The following is a 12,402-nucleotide window of genomic DNA, read 5'->3' on the forward strand; positions in this document are numbered from 1 at the left end:
AATACCACCACTACAATACAACATGTATAATACCACCACTACAATACCATGTATAATACCACCACTACAATACAACGTGTATAATACCACCACTACAATACAACATGTATAATACCACCACTACAATACAACATGTATAATACCACCACCACTACAATACAACATGTATAATACCACCACTACAATACAACATGTATAATACCACCACTACAATACAACATGTATAATACCACCACCACTACAATACAACATGTATAATACCACCACCACTACAATACAACATGTATAATACCACCACTACAATACAACATGTATAATACCACCACTACAATACAACATGTATAATACCACCACTACAATACAACATGTATAATACCACCACTACAATACAACATGTATAATACCACCACCACTACAATACAACATGTATAATACCACCACCACTACAATACAACATGTATAATACCACCACTACAATACAACATGTATAATACCACCACTACAATACAACATGTATAATACCACCACCACTACAATACAACATGTATAATACCACCACTACAATACAACATGTATAATACCACCACTACAATACAACATGTATAATACCACCACTACAATACAACATGTATAATACCACCACTACAATACAACATGTATACTACCACCACTACAATACAACATGTATAATACCACCACCACTACAATACAACATGTATAATACCACCACTACAATACAACATGTATAATACCACCACTACAATACAACATGTATAATACCACCACTACAATACAACATGTATAATACCACCACCACTACAATACAACATGTATAATACCACCACTACAATACAACATGTATAATACCACCACTACAATACAACATGTATAATACCACCACCACTACAATACAACATGTATAATACCACCACTACAATACAACATGTATAATACCACCACTACAATACAACATGTATACTACCACCACTACAATACAACATGTATAATACCACCACTACAATACAACATGTATAATACCACCACCACTACAATACAACATGTATAATACCACCACTACAATACAACATGTATAATACCACCACTACAATACAACATGTATAATACCACCACTACAATACAACATGTATAATACCACCACCACTACAATACAACATGTATTATACCACCACCACTACAATACAACATGTATAATACCACCACTACAATACAACATGTATAATACCACCACTACAATACAACATGTATAATACCACCACCACTACAATACAACATGTATACTACCACCACTACAATACAACATGTATAATACCACCACTACAATACAACATGTATAATACCACCACTACAATACAACATGTATAATACCACCACTACAATACAACATGTATAATACCACCACTACAATACAACATGTATAATACCACCACTACAATACAACATGTATAATACCACCACTACAATACAACATGTATAATACCACCACCACTACAATACAACATGTATAATACTACCACTACAATACAACATGTATAATACCACCACTACAATACAACATGTATAATACCACCACTACAATACAACATGTATAATACCACCACTACAATACAACATGTATAATACCACCACTACAATACAACATGTATACTACCACCACTACAATACAACATGTATAATACCACCACTACAATACAACATGTATAATACCACCACTACAATACAACATGTATAATACCACCACACAACAATGTTAGAATATGTGTTTGTCTGTATCTTTGTGTGTTTCATAAAGGTGCATTTTTACCTGCTTTTTAAGTCTGGTTCTACTGTTTGCATCAGTTACTTGATGTGGAATAGAGTTCCATGTAGTCATGGCTCTATGTAGTAACTGTGGAATAGAGTTCCATGTAGTCATGGCTCTATGTAGTACTGTGGAATAGAGTTCCATGTAGTCATGGCTCTATGTGGTACTGTGGAATAGAGTTCCATGTAGTCATGGCTCTATGTAGTACTGTGGAATAGAGTTCCATGTAGTCATGGCTCTATGTGGTACTGTGGAATAGAGTTCCATGTAGTCATGGCTCTATGTAGTACTGTGGAATAGAGTTCCATGTAGTCATGGCTCTATGTGGTACTGTGGAATAGAGTTCCATGTAGTCATGGCTCTATGTGGTACTGTGGAATAGAGTTCCATGTAGTCATGGCTCTATGTAGTACTGTGGAATAGAGTTCCATGTAGTCATGGCTCTATGTAGTACTGTGGAATAGAGTTCCATGTAGTCATGGCTCTATGTAGTACTGTGGAATATAGTTCCATGTAGTCATGGCTCTATGTAGTACTGTGGAATAGAGTTCCATGTAGTCATGGCTCTATGTAGTACTGTGGAATAGAGTTCCATGTAGTCATGGCTCTATGTAGTACTGTGGAATAGAGTTCCATGTAGTCATGGCTCTATGTAGTACTGTGGAATAGAGTTCCATGTAGTCATGGCTCTATGTAGTACTGTGGAATAGAGTTCCATGTAGTCATGGCTCTATGTAGTACTGTGGAATAGAGTTCCATGTAGTACTGTGGAATAGAGTTCCATGTAGTCATGGTTCTGTGTAGTACTGTGGAATAGAGTTCCATGTAGTCATGGCTCTATGTAGTACTGTGTAGTACAGTCATGGCTCTATGTAGTACAGTCCATTAGACACTATGAGTAGACCTACAGCCCATTAGACACTATGAGTAGACCTACAGTCCATTAGACACTATGAGTAGACCTACAGCCCATTAGACACTATGAGTAGACCTACAGTCCATTAGACACTATGAGTAGACCTACAGTCCATTAGACACTATGAGTAGACCTACAGTCCATAAGATACTATGAGTAGACCTACAGGACACTATGAGTAGACCTACAGTCCATAAGATACTATGAGTAGACCTACAGGACACTATGAGTAGACCTACAGTCCATTAGACACTATGAGTAGACACTTTGTAAAGCCATTTTTAAGATGTCAAAGTCTCTGAGCATTAAGATAGCACAGTATGCTTCACAAGAGGAAGTTAAGATTGGCTCAAAGACTTCTGGGTTGTGGATTTCCCTGGCTTGTAAAATGATACAGATTAGTGAACAGCACAACCCAGAGGCAATGAAGCATTTAATCTATTTTGGACCCAACAACAACCTCAAAACTGATTTAAGAAACCTTAGTCACGTATGATAACTTAGCGTGTGTGTGTGTGTGTGTGTGTGTGTGTGTGTGTGTGTGTGTGTGTGTGTGTGTGTGTGTGTGTGTGTGTGTGTGTGTGTGTGTGTGTGTGTGTGTGTGTGTGTTCCCTACCAGCAGCATGGATGACCAGTCCTACTGTAGTTGTGATAGTGGTCCTGTTGGATGTTCCAGTACGTTGATCTAGAATGACAATACAATCAACCAACTGTTAGCAACAGTTTTGTGGACATGCCGAATGCTAGCACAAAGACAAACGTTTGGAGAGGAGGTGTGGAGAGGAGGTTTGAAGGGGAGGTTTGAAGGGGAGGTTTGAAGGGGAGGTTTGAGAGGGAGGTTTGGAGGGGAGGTTTGGAGAGGAGGTTTGAAGGGAGGTTTGAAGGGGAGGTTTGGAGGGAGGTGTGGAGAGGAGGTTTGAAGGGGAGGTTTTAAGGGGAGGTTTGAAGGGGAGGTTTGAAGGGGAGGTTTGGAGGGGAGGTTTGGAGGGGAGGTTTGGAGGGGAGGTTTGGAGGAGGTTTGGAGGGAGGTTTGAAGGGGAGGTTTGAAGGGGAGGTTTGGAGGGGGAGGTTTGAAGGGGAGGTTAGGATAGGAAGTCTGAAGAGGTTTGGAGAGGAGGTTTAGAGGGGAGGTTTGGAGAGATGGTTTGGAGAGGAAGTCTGAAGAGGTTTGATAAGAAGGTTTGGTGAGGTCTGAAGATGTTTAGAGAGGTTTTGGTGGAGAGGTCTGAAGATGTTTAGAGTCCTAGGAGGTTTGGAGATGTTTAGAGTCCGAGGAGGTTTGGAGATGTTTAGAGTCCGAGGAGGTTTGGAGATGTTTAGAGTCCGAGGAGGTTTGGAGATGTTTAGAGTCCGAGGAGGTTTGGAGATGTTTAGAGTCCTAGGAGGTTTGGAGATGTTTAGAGTCCTAGGAGGTTTGGAGATGTTTAGAGTCCTAGGAGGTTTGGAGATGTTTAGAGTCCGAGGAGGTTTGGAGATGTTTAGAGTCCGAGGAGGTTTGGAGATGTTTAGAGTCCGAGGAGGTTTGGAGATGTTTAGAGTCCGAGGAGGTTTGGAGATGTTTAGAGTCCTAGGAGGTTTGGAGATGTTTAGAGTCCTAGGAGGTTTGGAGATGTTTAGAGTCCTAGGAGGTTTGGAGATGTTTAGAGTCCGAGGAGGTTTGGAGATGTTTAGAGTCCTAGGAGGTTTGGAGATGTTTAGAGTCCTAGGAGGTTTGGAGATGTTTAGAGTCCTAGGAGGTTTGGAGATGTTTAGAGTCCTAGGAGGTTTGGAGATGTTTAGAGTCCGAGGAGGTTTGGAGATGTTTAGAGTCCTAGGAGGTTTGGAGATGTTTAGAGTCCGAGGAGGTTTGGAGATGTTTAGAGTCCGAGGAGGTTTGGAGATGTTTAGAGTCCGAGGAGGTTTGGAGATGTTTAGAGTCCTAGGAGGTTTGGAGATGTTTAGAGTCCTAGGAGGTTTGGAGATGTTTAGAGTCCTAGGAGGTTTGGAGATGTTTAGAGTCCGAGGAGGTTTGGAGATGTTTAGAGTCCTAGGAGGTTTGGAGATGTTTAGAGTCCTAGGAGGTTTGGAGATGTTTAGAGTCCGAGGAGGTTTGGAGATGTTTAGAGTCCTAGGAGGTTTGGAGATGTTTAGAGTCCTAGGAGGTTTGGAGATGTTTAGAGTCCTAGGAGGTTTGGAGATGTTTAGAGTCCTAGGAGGTTTGGAGATGTTTAGAGTCCTAGGAGGTTTGGAGATGTTTAGAGTCCTAGGAGGTTTGGAGATGAGTGAAACAAGGAGAAGATGTGGAGAACGTATAGCCTGGTGCTTCCAGATCAGTCTCGCCAACTTGTATGGTCATTGTCATGCCAAACCATTACCATGCAACACAGCGCAAACAGATCTGGGACCAGGTTAGAGAATAATGTTATACGAAGTAAAAAAAAATGGGAGAACATTTTCCTATTTATTTAAGACAATTCCTGAGTGCAGACCTTCCTTATTTTCTATATAACGGATTACTTTTGGTCACCACAAACCTAAGAAAGTCTATAGTTTCATGGCAGCAGGGTTTTCCTTTTCATATGATCTAACTGACCATGTACGGAACAAGCTGGAGATATGATGCTACAGCATATGAAGTAGTAACTCATTGGAGTAACGTGAAGTTGCCCCCAGACACTGATTTTGGATCAGTTTAGCATTTTCCCACTAATGGTTAAGGTATTACTGGGGAGAGGAAGCTGTACCTAGATCTGTACATAGGGGAAATGTCACCCCCTGAGGAGGTTTTCAATGAGTCTAATGACACTAGCCCAATTAACGCTAGGGAAGTTAGCATCCTCACAGTGTGTTTTCAATAGGACAGGCTAATGCTAATAGAGAGAGGGGCTAGGTCTTCACCCCGGAGCATAACTGACCATGTATGGAGCAGTAGCTACTGATCTGATCCACCAGGAACATGAGGATGAACCCTAGAACCAGGGAGACCCCGATGAAGAACCGTGCTGGGAGACCTTTAGAGGAGGGGCCCATCTCCTGGAGCTGACCTCCGACCCCACCGTCACTGGCATTCTTATTGGCTGCTACTGGGACCACAGAGCAGGAGGACACTGGGGAGAGAATACGGAGAGGAATGTATCTAGATTCTACAGTACCAATCCATAGATTCAATGTGTGAATAGCTTGGAAATGTTGTTGATGATGTAACAACAGTATATCTTCTTTTCCTGACTGCCCAAGCTGAGCTATAACCAAGGAGCCTATGTAGGGATTTCACATCTGCTACACATGCTTGGCTAAATAGAGGCATAAATTAGGTCACCAAGGTGATTTTCATTTCAATGGCCGATTTATCCTGAAATGCCCTTCATTCGAGGCCCTTTCAGGGCTCGACATTAAAGCTTGTCCTCTTGTGCAGGACAAGTTAAAAACACACAACATTAGGAACAAATACAAAACATTAGGAACACCTGCTCTTTCCATGACACAGACTGAGTGTACAAAACATTAGGAACACCTGCTCTTTCCATGACACACAGACTGAGTGGACAAAACATTAAGAACACCTGCTCTTTCCATGACACAGACTGAGTGTACAAAACATTAGGAACACCTGCTCTTTCCATGACACACAGACTGAGTGGACAAAACATTAAGAACACCTGCTCTTTCCATGACACAGACTGAGTGTACAAAACATTAGGAACACCTGCTCTTTCCATGACACACAGACTGAGTGGACAAAACATTAAGAACACCTGCTCTTTCCATGACACACAGACTGAGTGGACAAAACATTAGGAACACCTGCTCTTTCCATGACACAGACTGAGTGGACAAAACATTAGGAACACCTGCTCTTTCCATGACACAGACTGAGTGTACAAAACATTAGGAACACCTGCTCTTTCCATGACACAGACTGAGTGTACAAAACATTAGGAACACCTGCTCTTTCCATGACACAGGCTGAGTGAACAAAACATTAAGAACACCTGCTCTTTCCATGACACAGACTGAGTGAACAAAACATTAGGAACACCTGCTCTTTCCATGACACACAGACTGAGTGTATAAAACATTAGGAACACCTGCTCTTTCCATGACACACAGACTGAGTGTATAAAACATTAAGAACACCTGCTCTTTCCATGACACACAGACAGAGTGGACAAAACATTAAGAACACCTGCTCTTTCCATGACACACAGACTGAGTGGACAAAACATTAAGAACACCTGCTCTTTCCATGACACAGACTGACCAGGTGAATCCAGGTGAAAGCTTTCATCCCTTATTGATGTCACTCTGTTAAATCCACTTTAAATCAGTGTAGATGAAGGGAGGAGACGGGGTTAAAGAAGGATGGGGCAACTCAATATTAGGAAGGAGTTCCTAAATGTTTTATACACTCAGTGTAGATTTCAATTGTCAAAGTGTAGGTGATATACATATTGGCTACAGCCTCATATCCAAACCAATACTGACATAATAAGGGCCCCAGAAAATGTAGCAAAATTTCATTGAGACTTTTAATAAAAAATATAGGCTAAAAACAGTTATGTTATAAGAGCGTCTGCTAAATGACTTAAATGTAAATGTAAATGTACAAATAATAAATAAAATACATTTCATTGAGACTTTTAATAACATAAATATAGGCTAAAAAAACAGTTATGTTTTTACAAATATAATGAAGGACGATCAACATTAACGTCTAAAGGAGTGATTCTGTCGACATACTGGAGACACGGTTCGTTCAGATCAAATGGTCCCAAGATCAGAAAGAGAAGGACGGCCGGCGCCTAGTGCACATCACCCATCTTGAATCTGAATGGAGGCGCTCAGCATTTTGAAACTATTTAACCATCAACTTTATTGTTTAAACACAATTTTATGAAGCATGCGTTACCTTGTTTCAAAGTAGCCAAGCCTAGTCAAACCTAGCCAAAGGCATCATCCTAAACATAATATTAAGATTAGTACCCCCCCCCCCGCCCCCAAATAGAAAAGCCGCATGTGATCACATAAACTTCACATTAGATCACATTAAAACATGTGCTTTAGGAACACTTCACATGTGGCATTCGTGTTTTGTTTTCCTGTATGGACCATTCTAGTGGTTTCTATACAGTGTATCTGGCACATGAAACCACTGTTGTGTGTGTGTGTGTGTGTGTGTGTGTGTGTGTGTGTGTGTGTGTGTGTGTGTGTGTGTGTGTGTGTGTGTGTGTGTGTGTGGTGAAATTTGAAAGGTGTTTCCCAACTAATTGCATTTTGGAACATTGGCATGTAGACCTACAAATAGCCTTCATCCATGTGCGCATTGTTTAGTTTATAATATGAAGAAACACGTCCATCAACAAACGGTCTGATATGTTGAATCAGCCTCATAGCTTTTTTAAAAAACATTTTGTTAATAAAATATGAATTTTGACTCGTCATACCAGAACTTTCCCGGAGTCTGTTTTGAACAGTAGACATATTTTTTTTTTTTTTTTTTTTATCAGCCGAGGGATGACGGGACGGAATTATTTTATAAAAGAAATAAAAAAGTATCTGGTTTTACACCACAGCCAACCCAACACCCCAGACACAGCCTCTGACTCACGCGTCAAGCCCTGTCTTTGCTTCGTAGGGCTTCGTTTGACGGCGAGGTGCTTGTAAAAAGGCATGAATTATAGAGCAGGATACTGAACGCTTTCCTTTACATTTTAGATGTATTTTATTTCATCTTTATATAACAAGGCAAGTCAGTTAAGAACAAATTCTTATTTACAATGACGGCCTAGGAACAGTGGGTTTAACTGCCTGTTCAGGGGCAGAACGACAGATTTTGTACCTTGTCAGGTCAGGATTTGATCTGGCAACCTTTCGGTCCAACGCTCTAACCACGAGGCTACCTGCCATCCCTACGCTCTAACCACAAGGCTACCTGCCCCCTACACTCTAACCACTAGACTACCTGCCGTCCCTACACTCTAACCACTAGACTACCTGCCGTCCCTACACTCTAACCACTAGGCTACCTGCCGTCCTACACTCTAACCACTAATCTACCTGCCGTCCCTACACTCTAACCACTAGGCTACCTGCCCCCTACACTCTAACCACTAGACTACCTGCCGTCCCTACACTCTAACCACTAGGCTACCTGCCGCCTCTACACTCTAACCACTAGGCTACCTACCGTCCCTACACTCTAACCACTAGGCTACCTGCCGTCCCTACACTCTAACCACTAGGCTACCTGCCGCCTCTACACTCTAACCACTAGGCTACCTGCCGCCCCTACACTCTAACCACTAGGCTACCTGCCGCCCCTACACTCTAACCACTAGGCTACCTGCCGCCCCTACACTCTAACCACTAGGCTACCTGCCGCCCCTACACTCTAACCACTAGGCTACCTGCCGCCCCTACACTCTAACCACTAGGCTACCTGCCGCCCCTACACTCTAACCACTGGGCTACCTGCCGCCCCTACACTCTAACCACTAGGCTACCTGCCGCCCCTACACTCTAACCACTAGGCTACCTGCCGCCCCTACACTCTAACCACTAGGCTACCTGCCGTCCCTACACTCTAACCACTAGGCTACCTGCCGTCCCTACACTCTAACCACAAGGCTACCTGCCGCCTCTACACTCTAACCACTAGGCTACCTGCCGCCCCTACACTCTAACCACTGGGCTACCTGCCGTCCCTACACTCTAACCACTAGGCTACCTGCCGCCCCTACACTCTAACCACTAGGCTACCTGCCGCCCCTACACTCTAACCACTAGGCTACCTGCCGTCCCTACACTCTAACCACTAATCTACCTGCCGTCCCTACACTCTAACCACTAGGCTACCTGCCCCCTACACTCTAACCACTAGACTACCTGCCGTCCCTACACTCTAACCACTAGGCTACCTGCCGCCCCCTACACTCTAACCACTAGACTACCTGCCGTCCCTACACTCTAACCACTAGGCTACCTGCCGTCCCTACACTCTAACCACAAGGCTACCTGCCGTCCCTACACTCTAACCACGAGGCTACCTGCCGCCCCAAAAGGTCCATAATGCATACAGTTGCACACATAATGAACAGTTGGCAAGATATCCCTTAGCAGGAGTATAGCTGCCTTCGAGGGACCATGCGCCCATACAAACTCAACAACAGGAATCTATCCTACAGTGAGTTGTTTCTCCAGCTGTCGCTGATGTCTTGATAAGTTAGTGCCTAGTGCCCTGGGCTGTTACTCCCCGAAGCCCATTATGTCTGGTACCCCTCACCTCTCCATGACTCTTCCAGTAGTTCCACCCCCTCTGGTAGGATGATAGCTAGAGCAGTACCACAGAGCAGGCCTGCCCCAAAAATACTGACAAACTGCAGCCTTTTCTGTTGGGAGAGAAAGGGACACACACACACACACACACTATTTTACAAACACACTGACCAACTGTTGTTTGTTCTAGGAGGGAGAATTAATGTGTCAATATAATAACAGACTGTTATATTACGCATCAATATAACTTCATTAAGTGGCAGCGTAGCCTAGTGGTTAGAGCGTTGGACTAGTAACCGGAAGGTTGCGAGTTCAAACCCCCGAGCTGCCCCTGAACAGGCAGTTAACCCACTGTTCCCAGGCCGTCATTGAAAATAAGAATATGTTCTTAACTTGCCTGGTTAAGTAAAGGTTAAATTAAATACATTCAAACCGGTTAGAGAATCCAGTCGGCAGCCTATTCATGAATTGCTTGATGTAATAAATGTATCACTAGCCACTTTATATAATGTTCTCATACCCTACATTACTCATCTCACATGTATATATGGTACTCTATTGCATCTTGCCATCTTTATGTAATTAAATGTATCACTAGCCACTTTAAACAATGTCACTTAATATAATGTTTACATACCCTACATTACTCATCTCATATGTATATACTGTACTCGATACCATCTACTGCATCTTGCCTATGCCGTTCTATACCATCACTCATTCATATATTTTTTTTTACATATTTGTACATATTCTTATTCATTCCTTTACACTTGTGTGTATAAGGGAATTGTTGTGAAATTGTTAGGTTAGATTACTCGTTGTATATTACTGCACGGTCGGAACTAGAAGCACAAGCATTTAGGTCACCAAGGTGATTTTCATTTCAATGGCCGATTTATCCTGAAATGCCCTTCATTCGAGGCCCTTTCAGGGCTCGACATTAAAGCTTGTCCTCTTGTGCAGGACAAGTTAAAACACACAACATTAGGAACAAATACAAAACATTAGGAACACCTGCTCTTTCCATGACACACAGACTGAGTGGACAAAACATTAAGAACACCTGCTCTTTCCATGACACACAGACTGAGTGGACAAAACATTAAGAACACCTGCTCTTTCCATGACACAGACTGAGTGTACAAAACATTAGGAACACCTGCTCTTTCCATGACACACAGACTGAGTGTATAAAACATTAGGAACACCTGCTCTTTCCATGACACAGACTGAGTGTATAAAACATTAGGAACACCTGCTCTTTCCATGACATAGACTGACCAGGTAAATCCAGGTGAAAGATATAATCCCTTATTGATGTCACCTGTTAAATCCACTTCAATCGGTGTAGATGAAGGGGAGGAGACGGGGTTAAAGAAGGAAGGGGCAACTCAATATTAGGATGGAGTTCCTAAATGTTTTACACTCAGTGTAGATTTCAATTGTCAAAGTGTAGGTGATATACATATTGGCTACAGCCTCATATCCAAACCAATACTGACATAATAAGGGCCCCAGAAAATGTAACCAAATTTCATTGAGACTTTTAATAAAAAAATATAGGCTAAAAAACAGTTATGTTTTTACAAATAATAAATAAAATACATTTAATTGAGACTTTTAATAACATAAATATAGGCTAAAAAAACAGTTATGTTTTTTACAAATATAATGAAGGACGATCAACATTAACGTCTAAAGGAGTGATTCTGTCGACATACTGGAGACACGGTTCGTTCAGATCAAATGGTCCCAAGATCAGAAGAGAAGGACGGCCGGCGCCTAGTGCACATCACCCATCTTGAATCTGAATGGAGGCGCTCAGCATTTGAAACTATTCAACCATCAACTTTATTGTTTAAACACAATTTTATGAAGCATGCGTTACCTTGTTTCAAAGTAGCCAAGCCTAGTCAAACCTAGCCAAAGGCATCATCCTACTCATAATATTAAGATTAGTACCCCCCCGCCCCCAAATAGAAAAGCCGCATGTGATCACATAAACTTCACATTAGATCACATAAAAACATGTGCTTTAGGAACACTTCACATGTGGCATTCGTGTTTTGTTTTCCTGTATGGACCATTCTAGTGGTTTCTATACAGAGTATCTGGCACATGAAACCACTGTTGTGTGTGTGTGTGTGTGTGTGTGTGTGTGTGTGTGTGTGTGTGTGTGTGTGTGTGTGTGTGTGTGTGTGTGTGTGTGTGGTGAAATTTGAGAAAGGTGTTTCCCAACTAATTGCATTTTGGAACATTGGCATGTAGACCTACAAAAAGCCTTCATCCATGTGCGCATTGTTTAGTTTATAATATGAAGAAACACGTCCATCAACAAACGGTCTGATATGTTGAATCAGCCTCATAGCTTTTTTAAAAACATTTTGTTAATAAAATATGAATTTTG

The 12,402-nt window shown here is 42.0% G+C and overlaps 2 protein-coding genes and 1 long non-coding RNA gene across 9 annotated transcripts in view; 1 reads left to right on the forward strand and 2 right to left on the reverse strand.

The window, feature by feature from the left end:
* LOC118382458 (zinc transporter ZIP9-like) overlaps positions 1 to 12,402 on the reverse strand; it is a 72,311-nt gene that overhangs the window by 56,753 nt on the left and 3,156 nt on the right. The window contains exon 3 of one of the 3 annotated variants that reach the window (XM_052495214.1): positions 5,633 to 5,824. The exons of the other annotated variants lie outside the window; for them this stretch is intronic. Coding sequence (XP_052351174.1) covers positions 5,633 to 5,824 — 192 coding nt within the window. The remainder of the gene's footprint in view (positions 1 to 5,632; positions 5,825 to 12,402) is intronic. 3 annotated transcript variants of the gene reach the window in all.
* The window catches only part of LOC127915321 (uncharacterized), a 48,914-nt gene that overhangs the window by 10,689 nt on the left and 25,823 nt on the right, over positions 1 to 12,402 (forward strand). The gene's annotated exons all lie outside the window — the stretch shown is intronic.
* Positions 1 to 12,402, reverse strand: part of LOC127915300 (CSC1-like protein 2) — a 174,249-nt gene that overhangs the window by 6,384 nt on the left and 155,463 nt on the right. The gene's annotated exons all lie outside the window — the stretch shown is intronic.

Source organism: Oncorhynchus keta, chromosome 3, assembly GCF_023373465.1.
Source record: "Oncorhynchus keta strain PuntledgeMale-10-30-2019 chromosome 3, Oket_V2, whole genome shotgun sequence".
Lineage (NCBI taxonomy): Eukaryota > Metazoa > Chordata > Actinopteri > Salmoniformes > Salmonidae > Oncorhynchus > Oncorhynchus keta.